We start from the raw sequence: 22,832 nt of genomic DNA on the forward strand, positions 1-22,832 counted from the left end.
TAATACGTGTTTGTAACAAAAATCCAAAGTATTTGACTTATAAAGTAGAAAATTTCTGAAATTTTATCCCTCAGAAATAATCACTAGTAAGGTTTTCATCCAGACTTTTTCCATTAGGGTATTAGCATGCATAAAAATATATTAATATTTTTTAAAAAATAAAGGCATAGCACTATCCATCCTTTCCTGTAACTTGCTTTTTTCTCACTTGGACATTGTACTACATCAATACCTCTATCATCCCATTCTACGGCTGCACTACAAATTTACCTCTCTAATCCCTTGTTGATTAATATTTAATATTTTCTAATACTGTATTGAATAGCACTGCAGTGAACATATTTATGTGTAAATCTCTATGTATCTTTGACAGAATTTCTGCAGGATATTTTTTAGAAGTAGAATTTCTAGGTCAATGGATATGATCACTAAAAAATTGAGAGGTATAGTCATATTTCCCTCCAAAAATAGAATACAGATCTATCTGGAAGCAGTTTTATAACATATAAAAAGAGCCACAGGTATAGTAATACCCTAATTTTAGAAATGTAGCACAAGGTCCAAAATTTGTAAAAAACACAAATATTTTTCACACTGTTATTTATAGTAGCAAAAATATTAGAAGCAACTTTTAAATACCTAACAAGAAGAAATGGTTAAATATGTTGTATCCATTTGGACCATTCTTGAAGTCTTAAAAACCATTGTTAGAGAGACTGTAGTAATATCTATTGTCATTGTCAGTTGAAGAAGTAAAATTCAAAACCATATGTTCACTATGATTACAACTGAATGTGAAATAGCATGCATGTCACAAAGAGAGGGGAGAGAAATACAGAAGGAGAATAAGGCAAATCTGTGAGAGTAGTCAAAGGATGGGGTGATTTTTTTCCCCTATAGTGTACATTGTATTACTCCCAGGATTTAAAAAAATGTACTCATAAAAATGTTGCCGCCTCAAGATAAAATGTTGATGGATGTGGAAAAGATGAGTTAAGATTTCAATCCAGAGACCAGCATTTGACTAAATAAGAAAACAAACCTTTTATATACTCTCAGCCCACCATGCTTTTCATGTGTTCTTGTAATTTTAGTGATCAAGGAATAAAATAATAATTAGTGTGAATCTTGAATTTACACGACCTAATCCAGGGAAAGCAGTCTCAGGAGGCCTGGTGTAGATATTTTGTTCCAGCCAGTATTTTGAAAACTACTGCCAGGGAGAAATAAGGTCATCATAGCAATAATTTTCTCCAGTCAGCTGCTATATTTTCATGTTATAATGTGGTCAGATCTCATTTAGGGTGGTGGGGCCATTTATGTGAAAGTAAGACAGCATGACATTAAAGAGCACTTCATATTTATTAAAACAATGTCAAATCTAATGGTTCCCTAAATGATTCTGGTCACTTTGAACATTTAAACTCAAATTTTTAAAATTTTCAATTCAGATTGAGTCTCAGAGATTTCTAGATGCCATTTATGTTACTGCTATATTTCAATTAAACAGATGAACTTAGGGAACTTTAGTTTGGATTTAGATGATTTTTTTTAACTTGGGAAGTATGAGAAGAACTTAGCAAGCCCATTTTTTCGCCTTGAACCAGAAAAAAACATTCCAGTAACCACAGGAAGAATTCATTATACTCTTAGAAATGTGTTTTTTCTCCCTCTTTTCTTTGACATGACTTGTATAATGTCTTTGAGTCTGGATGGTTTTGTAAAAACACTGATACCTCAATTAACTGAGATGAGAACTGATTTAGTAATGGTAGGCACTCTTGCCAGAGACCTGCTGGCCACAGTGATTTTCTCAGCCATTCCTGTTTCCTAGGGTGACTGTTTTAAAAGAAGCATTTTGAACCAGGTTTGGACTGTGAGTTCAAGATGGAGAATGTCTCTGGTAATTGCTTGTCTTGGCTTCTTACAGTGATTCTCTTTCAGAAGTTTGAGGTGGAGAATCCAGCTGGGTATGCTAAAAGTACTGTTGAGTGGATTCTAATTCCTTGGAAGGCCTTTTAAGCCTTTTTCCCTATAAAAGTCCATTTCAGTGAGTGAATAGATATTAGGCATTGGGCCCATTTCTGGTATTCTAAAAGTTGAAAAGGTACTTCAGTCATCTTTTTTTTCCCATAGGAAAAACAAAATGTGACCGGGTTTAGTATTGCACAATATTCTTTATATTCTTATGCCTTTTCTGGGAATAAGTGGAATTTTTCATTAGTTGTTCACATTAGTATGTTAGGGCTTGCAGGCGCTCAGTACTAGTAAGTCTTAAACAAAGTCACAAAAGAAAAGCATTGCACAGTATTTTGAGGTTGGAGAAAATGTCTCAGTACAGCTTCATGTAGAAGACCTTACAGTGTTCTGCCTCCTGAAATTGTCATTTAAGTAATAGCTGAGTTTTCTTGCTAGCTGAATCCACTGCAGGATGTTTGGGTGACCATTTGTCCTTAATTGTGGGCATTTACTAAACCATTACTAAATTAGTTCTCAGTCCAAATTCATAGGTTTTCTCCCTGCTGTGATTTCATCTCTGAAGCTATACTACACTAGATGTATTGACTGACTGATTGATTTTATTATTAGTTTTTTTGGGAGAATGTTTTTAAAGTAAAAGTTGCTCCTAGATGTAAGAATAATCTCTTTTGTAGCTCAATAGTGGCATACCAGCCAGCTGGAGACAACAGCCACACCTTTGATGTCACAGCCATGTTTAAGTCTATTGGGATTTTCCTTGGGATCTTCAGTGGATCTTTTGCAATGGGTGCTGCAACTGGAGTGGTGACAGCTTTAATATCCTTTTATTACATTTACCTTTTCTTGTTAACCTAACAAAGTAGTTGAATGTTGTGTTCCGGGTTTCTCCTAGTACCATTATTGGCACTGGTATAATTATTAACTTTATAACCAAGTACTTGGTATGAAAACATTAGGCAATCATCTTTACCAATAAATAAAAGAATTTCATTGTTTTGTATAGGGTTCCATGCCCTCAAACTTTCACTACAAAAGTCTAATTAGACACAGTGACCCTTTGATGGTAAATTTTAAGGTGGTAGACAAAATAGATACAAATGTAGACATATTCCAGTGAGCCTCGGGGTGTTCTATGCTGCTGTTCAGCCTGGCAGTCTTTTGCTCTTCAATAGGACAAATAAGAAATGTATGACCATCATGCCAACTGAACAAAATAGGGTTCCTGGATTAAGAGAGATGGGGGTTCATTTCTGTTCTCACTGATTTTAGCCTTCTGCTCTAGAGTCCAAGGCACTACCACTAGTTTGCTATTAAAAATATCAGCCAAGTCATCCTGGTAGTCCTTCAAAAAACATTTCTTGATTGCCTGCCTTAATTTCTTGATGCCAGATGCTATGCTATGCTATGCTCTGCTCTGGGTATCAAAGATAAACAAGACAGATATGGAGTCTGCGTTCCTGGAGCTTCCAGTATAGAAGTGCTGATACTTCACCTCATGGGACCTCAGTGTAGGAAGGTGGAGAGCGGCAACAGCGGGGAGGATGAGTGGGACTAGATGATCTCTGAAGAGACTTCAGCTTTGTGCTGGAAGAGACTATTCTCATGGCTTTTTACAGGCAAACTGAGGCATAAAGAGTCAGTAAAAAAGTTCTGAAGAAGGAGCCGGAACTGATAGTATCGCTCTCCCATTATGAGTTACTTGAGGGTAGGAAGTCTTGCTAATCTTTGTTGCAGTGTACATTTGTTGAAGTGAGTGTGCATTCCAGCCTGAGATTTGTCCCAGCTGGCCACAGGCCCTTCCACTGTCAACTGACAAATACATTTTAGACTAGAGTGACATGCCTCACTTTCTTCATCATGCAGTGCTCCATCAGAGAGGTGTTAGAGGAACAAGAAAATGTGAAATCTCATGGAAATGACCAATTTTTAATAAGTATAAATTGTATAATTATGGAAGCTGTCTTGCTTTGAGTCACATTAATAGAGTTGGCATGTTGTGTATCTGATCTGTTGCTCCTGTCTCTACCTGTGTGGTCTCTGGCAAGGTGCGTGATACCCATAAAACAATTGGATTGACTAAGCTGTAAGACATCCTCATAGAAGGGAAGTCTGTGTGACTTCTCAGTACAAAGCTCATTTGAAGAGTTTCTTCACTTTGGTGTCTCCCTATTCTATGACTTTTGTGTTAGGCTGGAGAACCCTTCTTTTGTTTTCATGGTTGCCTTTCTTTGAATATTATTTTTTCTAGTTGAATTCTGTATTATGAGATCTAGTTACCACCCTTGACAGTCTTACGTGACAAAATTCACCAAATTACGGGAGTTCCAGTTGTTGGAGACAGGCTTGTTCTTCTTGATGTCTTGGAGTACTTTCCTCTTGGCTGAAGCATGGGGTTTCACAGGTAAGTTACATTTTCCTGATTATAAACCTTTACAAGGAGTGACTTTACCAGTCATTTTTTCTATAAGTGGACCAACTCCTCTAGTATTTGAACATATTTGTTAGGGTTGGAATTTATGTTCTCATTTTAGAATGTAAAAAAGATTTTCAATGGAAGTGGTTCCTCTCAACAAAATAAGTCACAACTGAAAATTTCAACACTAAGCATATACTCTTCTGTAAAGTAACAAACAGCCTTGGTATAAAAGTCAGGACCTCTCCTGTGGATGTGAACTTGGAATTCCTTGTCTTTATAGGTGTGGTTGCAGTGTTGTTTTGTGGCATCACACAGGCCCATTATACATACAATAATTTGTCCACAGAGTCTCAGCATAGAACTAAACAGGTAAGAGAAACTTAATAGTTTTTGAATAGACTTCCTCCTTGAAGCAAAACAGGAGCCTTTTTTTTTAGCTTTATCATGTTTTTATTTTTTTATTTAATTAATTTTTAGAAATTGAAGTACAGAATCTTAATATTTTATAACAATGGATTTTAATTCTATCTCACTAATGTTGTCATGCTTTGACTGATAGCTCTACTTCACTCAGGGACCTAGGCTAACAGAGTATTTCACAATCTGGGGCATTGGCAATTTTGGTAAGGTGGTTATTTTGGCAAAGCCAGCAGTGCTTACTGTTGAAGAGCCCCTCCTTCCTGCCCTACAATAAGGGAGCTCCACAGCAAATGTTTGATTTATGCAGGAATAAAGCTCAGTGCTCTTGTCTCAAGATAAAGCATACTCTGCTGGGTAATTTAGTCTTGAAAGTTCCCTAAAATTTCCGGCTGAGACTGGGGCTTCATTTGAAACCACACCCTTGCTTATCTTTCCCCTCTTTCCTATACTGCTTCCCCCATTCCCATACCTGTTTCTTGTGGGTTTACTACCTTAATAAATCTCTTGTACCATATCTTCCCGTGATATGGGATACCTGACCTAAGTCCCAGAGCAAACGGGTAGAGGAAGGAGGATCTGTGGTCACTTATTAACTTCAGCCAGAAGAAAATTTTTGTTGGCCAAATAAAGTCTCATGGTCATATCTAATTCCAAGGTGGGTAAGGAAGGTGTATTCTTTTTTAATTTTTTTTATTTTGGTATCATTAATATACAATCACGTGAACAACATTGTGGTTACGAGATTCCCCCTCATTACCAAGTCCCCAACATACACCCCATTAAGTCACTGTCCATCAGCGTAGTAAGATAGTATAGAGTCACTACTTGTCTTCTCTGTGCAATACTGCCTTCCCTGTGCTCGCCCGCCATGTTATGTATGCTAATTGTAATGCCCCTTATTCCCCTTAACCCTTCCTTTCCACCCACCCTCACCAGTCCCTTTCCCTTTCATAACTGTTAGTCCATTCTTGGGTTCTGTGAGTCTGCTGCTGTTTTGTTCCTTCAGTTTTTTCTTTGTTCTTATACTCCACAGATAAGTGAAATCATTTGGTACTTGTCTTTCTCCACCTGGCTTATTTCACTGAGCATAATACCCTCTAGCTCCATCCATGTTGTTGCAAATGGTAGGATTTGTTTTCTTATGGCTGAATAATATTCCATTATGTATATGTACCACATCTTCTTTATCCATTCATCTACTGATGGACACTTAGGTTGCTTCCATTAAATAGTGCTGCAATAAACATAGGGGTGCATATGTCTTTTTCAAACTGGGCTGCTGCATTCTTAGGGTAAATTCCTAGAAGTGGAATTCCTGGATCAAATGGTATTTCTACTTTGAGTTTTTTGAGGAACCTCCATACTGCTTTCTACAATGGTTGAACTAGTTTACATTCCCACCAGCAGTGTAGGAGGGTTCCCTTCTCTGCATCCTTGTCAGCATCTGTTGTTCTTAGTCTTTTCGATGCTGGCCATCCTTACTGGTGTGAGGTGATATCTCATTGTGGTTTTAATTTGCATTTCCCTGATAATTAGCGATGTGGAACATCTTTTCATGTGCCTCTTGGCCATCTGAATTTCTTCTTTGGAGAATTCTCTCTTCAAATCCTCTGCCCAATTTTTAATCAAGTTATTTGCTTTTTGGGTGTTGAGGTGTGAGTTCTTTATATATTTTGGATGTTAACCCCTTGTCAGATATGTTATTTACAAATATGTTCTCCCATACTGTAGGATGCCTTTTTGCTCTGCTGATGGTGTCCTTCGCTGTACAGAAGCTTTTCAGCATGATGTAGTCCCACTTGTTCATTTTTGCTTTTGTTGCCCTTGCCCAAGGAGATGCGTTCAGGAAAAAGTTGCTCATGCTTATATTCAGGAGATTTTTGCCCATGTTGTCTTCTATGAGTTTTATGGTTTCATGACTTACATTCAGGTCTTTGATCCATTTGGATTTTGAATTTACTTCTGTGTATGGGGTTAGACAATAATGTAGTTTCATTCTCTTGCATGTAGCTGTCCAGTTTTGCCAACACCAGCTACTGAATAGGCTGTCATTTCCCTATTGTATGTCCATGGCTCCCTTATCGTATATTAATTGACCATATATGGTTGTGTTTATATCTGGGCTCTCCAGTCTGTTCCATTGGTCTATGGGTCTGCTCTTGTACCAGTGCCAAATTGTCTTGATTACTGTGGCGTTGTAGTAGAGCTTGAAGTCGGGGAGTGTAATCCCCCCAGCTTTATTCTTCCTTCTCAGGATTGCTTTGGCTATGTGGGGTCTTTTGTGGTTCCATATGAACCTTAGAATGATTTTCTCTAGTTCATTGAAGAATGCTGTTGGTATTTTGATAGGGATTGCATTGAATTTGTAGATTGCTTTAGGCAGGATGGCCATTTTGACAATATTAATTCTTTCTATCCATGAGCACGGGATGTGTTTCCATTTATTGGTATCTTCTTTTTAAAAAAATTTTTTTATTAAGGTATTATTGATATACACTCTTAAGAAGGTTTCACATGATAAAACAATGTGGTTACTACATTTACCTATATTATCAAGTCCCCACCCATACCCCAGTGCAGTCACTGTCCATCAGTGTAGTAACATGCCACAGATTCACTGTTTGCCTTCTCTGTGCTACACTGTTTTCCCCATGACCCCCCACACCATGTGTACTAAACATAATAACCCTCAATCCCCATCTCCTTCCCTGCTGACCTGCCCTCCCACACCCCTCCCCTTTGGTAACCACTAGTCCCTTCTTGGAGTCTGTGAATATGCTGCTATTTTATTCCTTCAGTTTTGCTTCATTGTTATACTCCACAAATGAGGGAAATCATTTGGCACTTGTCTTTCTCTGCCTGGCTTATTTCACTGAGCATAATGTCCTCCAGCTCCATCCATGTTGCTGCAAGTGGTAGGATTTGTTTCTTTCTTATGGCTGAATAGTATTCCATTGTGTATATGTACCACTTCTTCTTTATCCATTCATCTACTGATGGGCACTTAGGTTGCTTCCGTATCTTGGCTATTGTAAATAGTGCTACAATAAACATAGGGGTGCATATGTCTTTTTGAGTCTGAGAAGTTGTATTCTTTGGGTAAATTCCAAGGAGTGGGATTCCTGGGTCAAATGGTATTTCAATTTTTAGTTTTTTGAGGAACCTCCATACTGCTTTGCACAATGGTTGAACTAGCTCTCATTCCCACCAGCAGTGTAGGAGGGTTCCCCTTTCTCCGCATCCTTGCCAGCATTTGTTATTCTTAGTCTTTTCGATGCTGTCCATCCTTACTGGTGTGAGGGGATATCTCATTGTGGTTTTAATTTGCATTTCCCTGATGATTAGTGATGTGGAGCACCTGTTTATGTGTCTGTTGGCCATCTGAATTTCTGCTTTGGAGAAGTGTCTCTTCATATCCTCTGCCCATTTTTTAATCGGGTTATATGCTTTTTGGGTGTTGAGGTGTGAGTTCTTTATATATTTTGGATTTTAACCCCTTGTCAGATATGTCATTTACAAATATATTCTCCCATACTGTAGGATGCCTTTTTGTTCTGTTGATGGTGTCTTTTGCTTTACAGAAACTTTTTAGTTTGATGTAGTCCCATGTGTTCATTTTTGCTTTTGTTTCCCTTGCTTGAGGAGATGCATTCAGGAAGAAGTTGCTCATGCTTATATTCAGGAAATTTTTGCCTATGTTGTCTTCTACAAGTTTTATGGTTTCATGACTTACATTCAGGTCTTTGATCCATTTTGAGTTTACTTTTGTGTGTGGGGTTAAACAATAATCTAGTTTCATTCTCTTGCATGTAGCTGTCCAGTTTTGCCAACACCAGTTGTTGAACAGGCTGTCATTTGTCCATGGCTCCCTTATCATATATTAATTGACCATATGTGGTTAGGTTTATATCAGGGCTCTCTAGTCTGTTCCATTGGTCTATGGGTCTGTTCTTGTGCCAGTACCAAATTGTCTTGATAAGCATGGCTTTGTAGTAGAGCTTGAAGTTGGGGAGCATAATCCCCCCAGCTTTATTCTTCCTTCTCAGGATTGCTTTGGCTATTTGGGGTCTTTTGTGGTTCCATATGAATTTTAAAACTATTTTCTCTAGTTCACTGAAGAATGCTGTTGGTATTTTGATAGGAATTGCATTGAATCTGTAGATTGCTTTAGGCAGGATGGCTATTTTGACAATATTAATTCTTCCTATCCATGAGCACGGGATGTGTTTCCATTTATTGGTATCTTCTTTAATTTCTCTCATGAGTATCTTGTAGTTGTCAGAGTATAGGTGTTTTACTTACTTTGTTAGGTTTATTCCTAGTTATTTTATTCTTTTTGATGCAATTGTGAATGGAATTGTTTTCCTGATTTCTCTTTCTGCTAGTTCATCATTAGTGTATAGGAATGCAACAGATTTCTGTGTGTTAGTTTTGTAATCCTGCAACTTTGCTGAATTCAGATATTCTATTAGTTTTGGAGTCGATTCTTTAGGGGTTTTTTATGTACAATATCATGTCATCTGCAAACAGTGACAGTTTAAATTCTTCCTTGCCAATCTGGATACCTTTTATTTCTTTGTGTTGTCTGATTGCTGTGGCTAGCACCTCCAGAACTATGTTGAATAATAGTGGGGAGAGTGGGCATCCTTGTCTTGTTCCCAATATTAAAGGAAAAGCTTTCAGCTTCTCACTGTTAAGTATAATGTTGGCTGTGGGTTTGTCATATATGGTCTTTATTATGTTAAGGTACTTGCCCTCTATACCCATTTTGTTGAGAGTTTTTATCATGAATGGATGTTGAATTTTGTCAAATGCTTTTTCAGCATCTATGGAGATGATCATGTGGTTTTTGTTGATGTGAATGATGTTGACGGATTTTTTAATATTGCACCATCCTCGCACCCCTGGAATAAATCCTACTTGAGCATGATTCATGATCTTTTTGATGTATTTTTGAATTAGGTTTGCTAATATTTTGTTGACTTTTTTGCATCTATGTTCATCAGGGATATTGGTCTGTAATTTTCTCTTTTTGTGGTGTCTTTGCCTGGTTTTGTTATTCGAGTGATACTAGCCTCATAGAAGGAGTTTGGGAATATTGCCTCCTATTCTGCTTTTTGGAAAACTTTAAGGAGGATGAGTATTAGGTCTTCACTAAGTGTTTGATAAAATTCAGCAGTGAAACCATCTGGTCCAGGAGTTTTGTTCTTAGGTAGTTTTTTGATTACCAATTCAATTTCCTTGCTGGTAATTGGTCTATTCAGATTTTCTGTTTCTTCCTGGGTCAGCCTTGGAAGGTTGTATTTTTCTAGAAAGTTGTCCATTTCTTCTAGGTTATCCAGTTTGTTCCATATACTTTTTCATAGTATTCTCTCATAATTCTTTGTATTTCTGTGGTGTCTGTAGTGATTTTTCCTTTCTCATTTCTGATTCTGTTTATGTGTGTAGACTCTCTTCTTTTCTTGATAAGTCTAGCTAGGGGTTTATCTATTTTGTTTATTTTCTTGAAGAACCAGCTCCTGCTTTCATTGTTTCTTTCTATTGTTTTATTCTTCTCAATTTTATTTATTTCTGCTCTAATCTTTATTGTGTCCCTCCTTCTACTGACTTTGGGCCTCATTTGTTCTTCTTTTTATAGTTTCATTAATTGGGAGTTTAGACTGTTCATTTGGGATTGTTCTTCTCAGAAGCCATTTTTTACTGAAAAATAGTCTTGGCACTGTTCAAAACAATGCTACTCATTTCAGCTCCTTTTCCCTTGACTCCAGAAATAGATGGGATTGGTAGGTTAAAGGGTAAAAGCTTTTAGGGTACAGGCAGTTCAGTAGACTAGCCAGGGGCTATCATTGTGGCTCCAATTACCAGTCAGCTAGCTTTCTTTCCTTGTTTTCCTCATCTATTTGCTTTTAGGAGGAATGCTTTAGAGGCTCACTCAGGTCTGACTAGAACTACTATTTGTGCTATACATAAGATTAACTTCTGATCTGACTAGATCTACTGGGTGATACAGATTGACTTCCTTCAATCTTCCTTCAGGCACTTTGAAACCTGCTTTGCTTCCAGGAATGACAACTACATCAGTGATTTGGCTCCATATGATAGTGAGTGATCAGTTGTGCAGGGTACCTGAAGGCAATTGTAAAGGAAATAGGTGTAGCATTTTCTAGACTCATGAGGTAGATGGGACAAATATGTGAACAATATGTAATATGTGGAATATAAATAAATGCATATTTTATATTGAGAAATAGAAGTTTGACATTTTGCCAAATGATTAGTACACAGTGAGATTAGCCTAGAAAGGACCCAGGGTAACGCAGGAACAAGGGTAGTTTTTCTTTTCTTCTTTCTTTGTGGAGCCACAAATTTAGTGTATGACCTATATGTTTTTTCCCAACCTCTCAAAAGAGATTAGGCTTTTTTTCCCCAAGCATTTACATTAGGGTTATAGATCCCTTTTATGAATTAATTCGGTTCAATAAGTATAGAGAAGAAAATCAGCTGTGGGGGTTGGCATTTTTCTAGGCAGTGGGGAGGAACATTAAAAAAAAGTAGGAATTTCCAGTCTTGTTGATGATAATGAAGCTTCTATACATAAAAAAACAGACTCATAGAACTTATAGATTGTGTATTTCAGATTATATGTCATGTAAGAGGCCAGGGAAGTGGGGACATGGCTTGAGGCTTAAGGACCTGGAAAGCTACCATAGAGGAAATGGTGAGGCTAGAAAGATGGGAAGGATTCAGAAAAGCCTTGGGAAAAAAATACTGGTAAAGTCAGGAATAAAAAGGTAGCTGAGGTTCCAAAATGGAAGATAGTGAACTGTAGATCAGTGGTTGGCAAATAACAGCCAGGCCTCCCAGCAAAGTCTGTGAGCTAAGGATGGTTTTTACATTTCTAAATGGTTGGAAACAAATCAAAAGGAGAAGAGTATTTTGTGACATGTGAAAGTTTCTGAAATTCAGATTTCTGTGTCCATCTATAGTTTTATTGGCAGTTGAATGGTTGTGACAGGGACCATGTGCCCATAAAGCCTCAAATATTTACTCTCTGGCCCTTCACAGGAAAAGTTTGTAGACATATGGTGTTGTGGATTAAAGCAGGGACTCTGGAGTCACTGTATTGTTCCTAGTGCTGGTTCCACTACTTGCTGGCTGTGTGACTGGGGGCAAGTTACATAACTTCTCTGTGCTTCTGTTTTGTCATCTTTAAAATGAGGATAATAATAGTACCTACATCATGGAGTTGTAAGATCAAAATGAGATCATGCATATAAAGTCCTTAGTGTAATATTGAGCACATAGTAAAAACTGGATAAAGTTTAGCTATTATCATTATGTAAGTAATAATAGTATATTAAGTCATTTGGAGCGAATTAAACATATGCTTATTTATTTCCATTTTTATTCCCATTTTTCAGTAATGAAGCAACCCTGGTTTAGAAAGATTAGCTTGCCCAAAGCCATAAAGCTGGCAAGTAGGAAAAGCAGGATTCAAGCCAAGACATTTTGCTGCTGAGCCCATTGTTGTTACTTAACCACCACCCTGTTTTCTGGGGCAGAAGGCCTACATTAAAGAGCAGTGGTAGATGATTATGATGGACAGAGGGAAGATGAATTATGGAGGGCCTTGAATTCATTCACTGAACAATCTCATACCCCTGCTCTGTCGGTACCACGAAACAGTGATGCAAACTGGGAGGGGGCGGGTGTGGTGCAGAGCTCAAGGCTATAATGTGTATGTCCCAACTCCCTAAATGAGGGCTAAGACCCATGTAAAAGGAGAAATCACATGACAAGGCAACAATACAAGAGTTGTCATGAAGCATTCTGTGTCAGGGTAAAAGACTTTGAACTGGATCTTAGAGCCTGTGAAGAGGGAAGTGTCTTAAAACTGCCATACTGAAAGAGATTCACTGGTGAGGGTGTGGAAGATGGGGGGGGGGCAGGGATACCAGTTAAGATCCTTTTAAAAGCAACATTATGGGTGGGAATGATGAAAGCTAGACTAAGGCAGCAGCAGGGACAACAAGGACATCCAAAAGAAAATTGACAGGGTTTAGAGGAGGCTAAAAATGACTGAATATGGGGATTAGAGAAGGGAAACTGGGGGCAGTGAAGGAGCAACAGTTCTGGCTTGTTCTGTGGAACTAGAAATGTCATCTCTACATTTGCTTCCCTCTGAATCACATATTTTGGAGGATATTCATGAAATTTAAATATTGGAAGTGTTTGGTTTATTATCTTAGTAATACTAATGTTTTCAAATTACATGATTTTATTTACTGGACTAATCTTTTAAATTTTGTTTTCAGTTGTTTGAGCTTCTCAATTTCTTGGCAGAGAATTTCATCTTCTCCTACATGGGACTGACACTGTTCACCTTCCAGAACCATGTCTTTAACCCAACATTTGTAGTAGGAGCATTTGTATCCTTTACTATATGTTCTAGTTTGAAAACTTTTTTTTATTGATTGAGATTCACAAATGTTTTCTGGAGTGGTGGTTGGTAAGAATACATTAAATATATAAAACTTTTCTCTGAGTAAAACAGATAAGGATTTCAACTCTTTTTTGTATTCTATGTGATTTATTCTATTTTCATTTTGTTCATTGCACAAATAATATGGACAGATTGAAGTGACAGAAAAGTCTCCTACCATTCAGTCAACCCTAAAAGATAAAACTGTTTGTCCTCTATTACTAAAGGGAAGAAAGAGAGTAGATACTGGGGAGAGTTTACAGTCTATGCCACTAGTTGAAAGGGGATGAAAGGCTAAAGGAGACTGCCTTTTCTCCCTGTTCCTTACCCTCTCTTTCTCAATATCTCTCCTCCCCACCCGACTCCCACCTCATTGAGTCTTAAAACCCAGTTGAAATGGAGAAACTGAGTATATGAAAGAGAGTAATCAATAGGGCCAGCCTCATGAGAAGGCAGGAGGAGATGGAATCCAAAGCATGTGGGGAGGGATTGGCCTTCGGTGGGAGGAGGCACAGCTCCATCATTGTTTCAGGAGAGGATAGGGTATGTAGAGATGAAAGTTACGTTTGTAAGATGGAGCTTCTCTCTGATGGTTTCTATTTTTATCTGTAAAGTAGGTGAGATCATCTGTTGAGAGCGAGGTAGGAGCAGGTGGCCTATCAGTTATTTGCTGTGTAACAAATTACACTAAAATTTAGCAGCTTAAAACAACAAACATATAGTACATCACACACACACTGAGGGCCAGGAATCCAGGAAAAGCTTAGTTGGGTAGTTCTGGTTCAAGGCTCTCTCATGGGGTTGCAGTAGGCTGGGACTGCCTTCTCTCAGGTCAGAGCTGGGTCCGGAGAATCCACCCTAAGCTCACTCAGGGCTGTTAGCTGGAGGCTTCAGTTTTTTTACACATGGACCTCTCCATGGGGCCACTCACAATATAGCTTCCCCTAGAGGGAGTGAGCTGAGAGCACCAAGATGGAAGGGGAAGTGCCTTTTATAACCTGGTCTTGGAAGTGATAAACTGTTATCCCTTCTGCTGAATTCTGTTGGTGACACAAATGGACCCTGATACAGTGTGAGCAGGGACTACACAAAGGCATGAATACTAGGAGGCAGAGATCATTGGGAACCATCTTGGAGACTGGTTTCCACAGGTAATAGGAGTTTTGAAGAGAAGGTTTGGAAATAGTTGTTACAGAGAGTGTGAGAGTGAGTTGACCAAAGAAATGTGGTAGGATTGCTGAGCAGTATTAGGGACTCTTTTGAGTTTGAGGAATAGATATTAACAGTAGAATTGATCTGTTCTGTTATATGACTTTGCCCAGGAATACTTAACTACACGCATGGAGAAGAGATAGTTGGGTCCATCCAGGTTTGGAATTTTGTCAAGTGAGTGCAATGAAAACACAGAGAGGGGCAAGTGAATGTAGGGTATTGGGGAAGAGTATTAGGATGTGGCTAAGAAGGAAAGTGAAGAAGGGAGAGGAGTGACTGAGGGACAAATAGAGGGATCTTTGGGCTGGAGGTCCCAGTGACGTGGAAGAATGATCCAAGTGGGATAGATGAACAAGAAACATGGAAGGAGAGGTTGTGGTCAGAGAGAGGGATGTTTGAATTAGTGATTTTCAAAAGAGATACTTTTAGAAAACCACGTCAGAATGAAGATCAAAGAGATTAACATAGATGTTTTAAAATTAAAACTTTAAGTAGGGTCTTTGTTAGAAAATAATGTACTACTGAAACACCATTCTGCAGTCTTAGTCTTCCGTGAATGAACTTCAAGCAAAATGGTAAAGCCCTATTAAGCAGAGAAGAACCTTAGCTGGAAGACTCCCATGAGATCAATAACTTCATGTCCTGCTAGTCTTTGAGAAATTCTTGAGCAGTCCAGTGGCTGATCCTAACTTCATGTCCTGCTAGTCTTTGAGAAATTTTTGAGCAGTCCAGTGGCTGATCCACAGTACTTACCCAGCAACAAAGCTAAATATTCTCTATAGGTTTCTGAGTCTGTTAGGAATTGAAGTGCCTCACTACAAAATCCTACCATGAAAATTGATTCTTACCAGGAAAAACTTGTTGTCTTGCTGGCTATATTAATTAGGATATAGGTTTGGTTTCATGTGACAGTGACCCAAATTATCAGAGGTTCAAACAAGACAGAAGTTTATTTCTTTCTCATGTAAAAGTCTGAACTGGTATGGCATCTCTGCTCCACAAAGTCATTAGGGTCCCAAGCAGCCTTCTTGCAGCTATCCTTAGGGAATTGCCCTTGTTCTTAGGATCAAAAGTGGCTCTCCCCCGTGTTTGCCAATTCCCTATAAGGACACAATACCCAAAATATTCACACATCACTTCTGCTGAATATTCATTGGTTACACCTACTGCAGGGCGGCTGGGAATTACATTCTTTATCTAGATGGCTGTGTACTCAGATGAGAATTGGAGGTGAGAGGGGAAAGTGTCTACTACTATAGAGGAAGAGAAGAATAGATACTGGGGATATAACTAGCAATCACTGCCACATTATTAGCCCACATGTTTTGTTGTTATTGTTTTTTTTCCCAGGGGATCACTGTTTTTAATAACCTTTGTATTCTAGAATAGTTTTAAAGATACAGAAAAATTGTGAAGATAATACAGGAAGTTCTCATATACCCAACACCCAGGTTGTTCCCCTGTTATTCACATCCTACATTAGTATAATACATGTGTCACAATTAATGAACCAATGTTGATATATTATTATTAACTGAGGTTCATACTTTATTCAGATTCTCAGAGTTTTTCCCTAATGTCCTTTTTCTGGTCCAAAGTCCCATCCAGGACACCCCATTTCATTTAGTTGTCACTGCCTCCTTAGGTTCTGCTTGTCTGTGACAGTTTCTCAGACTTGTTTTTGATGACTCTTGATGGTTTTGAGGAGGTGCTAGTCAGGTATTTTACAGAATTTCCCACAATTGGAATTTGTCTGATATTTTCCCCATGATTAGATTGGGGTTGTGTGATCTTTGGGAAGAAGACCTCAGAAGTAAAGTGCTTGTCTCATCACATCATATCATATCAAGAGTACATTCTTACTAGCATGTTAATAAATGTTGCTATTACCCTTAATCTCTTGGCTGAGATAGTGTTTGTCAGATTACTCAGTTGTGAAGTTACTCATTTTTCCCCTTTCTATATTGTACTGCTTGGAAGGGAGTCAGAGCCACAGCCCCCCACATAGGGAGTTGGGAGTTAGGATCCCCCTCCTCAAGGACAGAGTATCTACAAAATTATTTGGAATTTTTTGCATGGAAGATTTAGCTATTCTCCCCCATTTATTGTTTTATGCCATTTATTCATATCAGTATGGACTCATTGATAACCTATTCTATTTATTATATGTTTAGGTTATAATACAGTAGTACTTTAAAAATTTTCGTTGCCCAAACTGTTACAGGTTTGGCCATTGGGAACTCTTTCAGTGGGTTCCTGAGTCCCTTTGCCACACCCCCATCATTGTGTTTTTGGAATTTTTTTTTTTGAGCACTTCTTACTTTGTGTAACTACAAGATGCTTCAGACTCATCTTGTGTATGTTCTGCCCCAGCTCTAGAATCAGCCATTTCTCCAAGGAACCCTATTTCCTTTTTGGGGGGAATGGTATTAGAAATGAAGATCTGGGCTCTAAGTGTGTTCAGTATTACTGGAGTGTCCTGGCTCAGCTGACAGAAGGAGGAAATATATATGTATATACTAACTCCTATATATATTTATATGTCAATAAATATTTCTGTATTCAACCATCTGTATCTCTATTAAGCTAAACGTGAATACATATCAATGTTTCCAGCTCTAACCATTACCACAGATATATCATTCTAGCCTCCTACCCTTACTGATCTGTGAACTCCCATTCCAGCAGTGAGAAATCTGGCTCCCACCATCCACCATCCATTTACTTAATTGTTCCATTCCAGCATACATAGCAGTATCAGAATTGTTAGCCAATACTCCATGGGAAACAACTTTATCAACAAGCATATAATACGTATGTGCAGTTCCTGTTGCCTTCAGTCTTACATACTACCCATTTCCAAAGTTACTTAGGATAGCACCATTTCCTCCTACCTTGTTTTGTTTTTAATCTTACCTTTTCCTTTATATTCCTTTCAGAAAATGAGGTGGAAACTATTGTGAGCCCTGAAATAAAAATTGTGATTGTAAAGCAGGAGCCTCTGTGGACAGTCAAGTGGGAAAAAAAGGACTGAAATTGGTTTCTAGTTAAAACCAGTCTGAATCCCCTTTAAGGCTTCCTTTTGAAGTAGGTTGGATGCATAGACTTGGAGGAACATCCTGGGGCTAGCAGGAAATTCAGTTGTATGTGGTATTTGAGCTCCCCTTTTCTTTGTTCTGAGGAAGAAAGGGCAAATTTAACCAGTATTACTCTTCCTCTTACCAACAGTGGCACCTAAAATGAATTAATCTGTTATATCAATAATCTTTTGGTTATACCTAAGAAGATCTGCTTTAAACATGTTCCTATTCATCTAATGAATTTCCTACGTGTTAGATTTGTATTGTCCAATTTGGTAGCAGCTAACCACATGTGATTATTTAAATTTAAATTAGTTTAAACGAAATAAAATTAAAATTGCATTTTCTCAGTCACACTGGCTGCATTTCAGGCACTCACCATGTTGAACAGTGCAGATATAGAACATTTCTGTTGTGGCTGAACGTTCTATTGGATGGTGCTGTATTAGCAGAATCAAAGGAATGTGTGTTGCAAACAAGCGCCCTAAGATAGTCTTTCACCATCTTGAATGTGTAGTCTGAATATTATTAATAGTAAAAACTTATCCTTAACCTATTAATTTTAGATTGCTATTTTCTTGGGAAGAGCTGCCAATATTTACCCTTTGTCCCTTTTACTTAATTTGGGTAGAAGAAGTAAGATTGGATCAAATTTTCAACACATGATGATGTTTGCTGGTAAGTTATAACTTTCCCTGTCTTTGCTCACACCAAAAACCCACTCATAACACTTATGCCAGCTTGATTTTAAGTGAAAATGATATGCTGGTAATATACAACTCCCTTAAACATTGAAGTTGCAACCTCCAATAGAAAATTCTTTTTATAGTGTCCCATTCCCTACTATGGGAATTTTTTCATGTTTTGGTTCCAAATTCCCAGTTCAGAAACATGTCACCCATAGTAGAGAAGATAAAAATTAATGCATTTTCATATAAAAACTGGTATGAATGTTCATGGCAATTCTATTCATAATTGTCAAAACCTGGAAGTAGCCCAATTATCTTTCTTCCAGTGGGTGAATGAATAAGCAAACTGTGGTTTGTACGTCCAAGCTATGGAGTACTGCTTAGCGCTACGAAGAACAAACTATTGATACAGCAACAGGGAGAAACTTCAGAGGCATTGTGCTAAGTGAAAGAAGCTAGTGTCAAAAGCTTACATACTGCACAATCCCATTTATATGACAGTCACACAAAGACAAAAACATAGCAATAGAGAGCAGATAAGTGGTTGCCAAGGGTTTGGCAGGGTGACAGAGAAGTTGGACCAAAAAGAGGCAGCACAAAGGAATTTGGGGGATGATGAAACTATTCTGTGTCTTGGTTGTGGTAGTGGTCGCACACTTCTATGCATTTGTCAAAACTCATGGACCTGCACACCAAAAAGAGTGAATTTTACTGCATGTAAATTTAAACATAATTTCAAAACATTGTTAAAAGATCAGTTCATGTCAGTATCTTGTTCTAATTCTCTATTTGTATATACTTATATTGTCAGTAGAATGTATTTGTCCACATGCTTCTAAGTGTTTAGAAAGTGCCTTATTTCTCTGGATTTATGAAGCTCACATTGGTAATGAGTTATTGAAGATACCTCTTCCATTCCCTCGTAGGCCTTCGTGGTGCAATGGCATTTGCCTTGGCCATTCGAGATACTGCCACTTATGCACGGCAAATGATGTTTAGCACCACACTTCTGATTGTGTTTTTTACTGTGTGGGTGTTTGGTGGTGGCACCACTGCCATGCTGTCATGCCTGCATATAAGGTAGGTAGTGCCTGGTTTCTTTTAATCATGAGAAAATTTTAAGCTTTGGCAAATATGTAATGTTTCATTTTTTTCCATTTCAAAAAGTATATAACATGGTACAGAAAAAATGGAAAATATACAAAAGAAAAATAAAAACCATTGTTACCACTTTGAGGGATGTCTTTCCACACCTCTTACTACGCATTATGTATATTTTTAACAAAAAGGGGGCAATGCTACAGGTACTCTTGTAAACTGATTTTTAAATGTGATATAGCATGAACATTTGTTAGTAGATATATTTACATAATAATTTTAATGGTTCCATATCTCATAATTTATTTACCCAAATCCCTATCATTGGACTTTTGCATTGTTTCTAGGATCTCGCTATTCCCATTAACGTTTGAGGATTTTGCTATTAGTATTACCATTAACATTGTGAACATTCATAAGTGCAAATACTACTGCGCACATGTTTGATTATTACCATAGGGTGCATTCCTAGAACTGGAATTGCTTGGTTAAAGGATATGCATATATTTAAAGCTCTTGATCCATACCAAATCAGATCAAAAGTTTTTCTTCTATCTACAGCATATGAGATAGTCCAGTTTATTCCAACCCTAATCAATATTTGATAGTATCATTCTTTCTCAACTATATAATCAGCACCGCTTCTAACCTGACAATCCACTGCCAAGATTGTGAGGTCCTAGTTTTAAATACATACTAATGTATTCAATGTGAAAGTGTCCTTGTATCTCAAGAGTTCTTCATTGTTTCCATGGATACAGTATCCTATGTTGCTAAAGCCTTTGTAGATTTTAGTTCTGTGTTTGACTGAAAGTTCATAAACCTTAAAAGATTTTCTGAGCTTACAGAATGTGTAGGGTTCATTAGAGAAAACAGTATTTCACATTTGATAGAAGCTGTTCTCCTTTTTTTCCCATTTATTATGCCTTACTTTTAACATTCTAAAGACAAGCCAGCCCGGAGTCACACTTTGAATGTTATTATTGTCTTTATTTCTCTTTACTATTCAAATCCCTTTCTTACAGTTTCTGTGCTGTTATTGTATATAGTCAAATATACATGGAAATAATGTTCTTATAACCCCGATTATTATTAGGTCAGGGAAGACCTGGCATTTGTTGAGCACCGGCTGTGTGCCAGGCATTCTGCTAAGTGCATTTTACATATTTATCTAATCACAATAGCTCCATTTTAAAAGTGAGGAAGTAAAAGCTTAAAAAGTTTCTAAGTTGTTCAAGGTCATACAGAGAACTAAATGGTAGACAAAGGAGCCTCTGGTCTCACCTAATTTCTCTTAGACTGTGATGCATAAAGAAATGAGGGTGTTAAATTTTGGAAAGATTAAATTCCTTTCTTTCCTCAAGAGCTTGTAAATGATTCTTCCTTACTCTACTAAGAAGAATAAAATTAAATGTAAGATAATTTAGGAAAAATAATAGTCTTCAGTGGAGTCTCAGTGTTTAAGTAGAATCAGTTCTCTTAACAAAGAAAGGAATACCCATGCCTACCAGCACCTCCAAACCCCACCTATTCACATAAAGTGGAACCCACCTTACCAGCTCTGCAAGCTCTTTGGCCCCACCTTGCCTGTCCTGTAGCATAGTTAGGCACTTAATTATATGCGTTGCCTTAAAGTCTTAGGCTAATTGTTGTTGGTGTGGGGTTTTTTGGTCTCTGCAAACTGTGGATTTTAAGTTTCTCATTCCTCCCCGCAAATTTGTCTAGTACAATTTTGAGAATACTGGTAAGTCTTTAAGGTTTAGGGTTCAAGCAGACTTAGACTTGACTTTGAGCTCTTTCTCTTTCATTTACCAATTCTGTGATCTTGGGCACATTCTTTAACCTTTTTAAGCCTCAGTTTCCTCAGTTGTAATGTGTGTGTGAGATATATCTACCACTTAGGGTTGTTTTAAGGATTCAGTGAACTAATGTCTATAAAGCTTTTAGCACAGCATTTCAAATGTGCCTTTTATTCATTCATTTGGTAAGTACTGATTGAGCACCAACCATGTGCCAACCACTGTTTTTTTTGGTATCATTAATCTACAATTACATGAGGAACATTATATTTACTAGGTTCCCCCTTCACCAAGTTCCCCCCACAACCCCCATTATAGTCACTGTCCATCAGCGTAGTAAGATGCTGTAGATTCACTACATGTCTTCTCTGTGCCAGCCACTGTTTTAAGCTTTAACTTAGTAGTTCTCAACTGGGGGTGATTTTGGCAGTGTCTGGAGACATTTCTGATTGTCACAATCAAAAAGAGGAGGCTGCTGCTGGCCTCTAGTGGGTGGAGGCCAAGGATGCTGGTAAATGCCCTACAGTGCACAGAGCAGCCCCCATGGCAGAGCCGTCTGGGCCAGATGTCAGTGACGGAAGGTCAGGAGGCCCTGCTCTTGGGAGGTGCACTGGTAGTGACGAGATGGAAAAGGTCCCTGCCCTCATAAAGTCTGCACTCCAGGGGGAGAAGACAGACAGTAAACTAGTAAATGAGTGATGGTGACAATTTTAGATGATATTAAATGCTATGACGATAGACAAGGTACTGTGATAGTGGGGAGGGGAGTAGTGTTTTATAGGCTGTGGTCAGGAAAGTTCTCTCAGGTTGCATTTGAGCTCAGTGCACATGAGTGATAAGATGTTGCCAGTTAAAAAGTGAGCAGGAAGAAGAGCAGTCCTGGCAGAAGGGAAAGCAGTGCAAACGCCCTGAGGTAGGAACAGACTTAGCCTGTTTAATGAACAGGAAAAAAGCCCACATAGCTGGAGTTTAGTGATGGAAAGTAAGTAGGAAATTAAGTGGGCAAGACCATGTAGGCAGAGGTTGACAAACATGTCCTGTAAAGGCCAGATGGTAAATATTTTAGGCTTTGCAGGTCATATGTCTCTGTCTCAACTACTCAGCTCTATCATGAAAGCAGCCATAGACAATACATAAATCAGTTGATGTGGCAATGTGCCAACAAGACTTTATTTACAAAGACACCAGGTGCACCAGATGTGGCCTGTGGGTCTTGTAGGCTCTGGTAGGGAGTTTGGACTTTAAAATCCAGTTAGAAATCTTACAGGATTTTAAAACAAGGGAGTGACATGATCAATTTTACAGTGTGAAAGAAAGGATTGTTCCAGTTGTGTGGACAGCAGATGCTCAGAGCCAGCTGGTCAGCTACTACTCCATCCTATCACACAGTTTGTGACCATCACATTTGGCTCCCTGTCATTTACCACACACACTTTGCACTTCTCTGTGTCCAAACCTTTGCTCATACTCTTTCCTCTGCCTGGAATTCTTTTTCACTCTCAGGAAATGACATGGCTCAAATGCCTCCTCCTTTTTGTCTTCTTTTCTATTGGAACCACATTTCTATTTGCTCAGCATTGGGTATCTTGATTACAGAACTTATTTCAATCAAACTTTTAATAATATGGTTATAAGAACTACCATTTAGTGAGTGTT

The 22,832-nt window shown here is 38.1% G+C and overlaps 1 protein-coding gene across 2 annotated transcripts in view; it reads left to right on the top strand.

Moving 5' to 3' along the window:
• The window catches only part of SLC9A6 (solute carrier family 9 member A6), a 70,140-nt gene that overhangs the window by 23,566 nt on the left and 23,742 nt on the right, over positions 1-22,832 (top strand). For both annotated transcript variants that reach the window (XM_057495745.1, XM_036919145.2), the window contains exons 7-12: positions 2,655-2,796; positions 4,276-4,381; positions 4,677-4,765; positions 13,132-13,245; positions 18,157-18,268; positions 19,206-19,359. In XM_057495745.1, coding sequence (XP_057351728.1) covers positions 2,655-2,796; positions 4,276-4,381; positions 4,677-4,765; positions 13,132-13,245; positions 18,157-18,268; positions 19,206-19,359 — 717 coding nt within the window. The remainder of the gene's footprint in view (positions 1-2,654; positions 2,797-4,275; positions 4,382-4,676; positions 4,766-13,131; positions 13,246-18,156; positions 18,269-19,205; positions 19,360-22,832) is intronic.

The sequence above is a fragment of the Manis pentadactyla genome, chromosome X, assembly GCF_030020395.1.
Source record: "Manis pentadactyla isolate mManPen7 chromosome X, mManPen7.hap1, whole genome shotgun sequence".
Lineage (NCBI taxonomy): Eukaryota > Metazoa > Chordata > Mammalia > Pholidota > Manidae > Manis > Manis pentadactyla.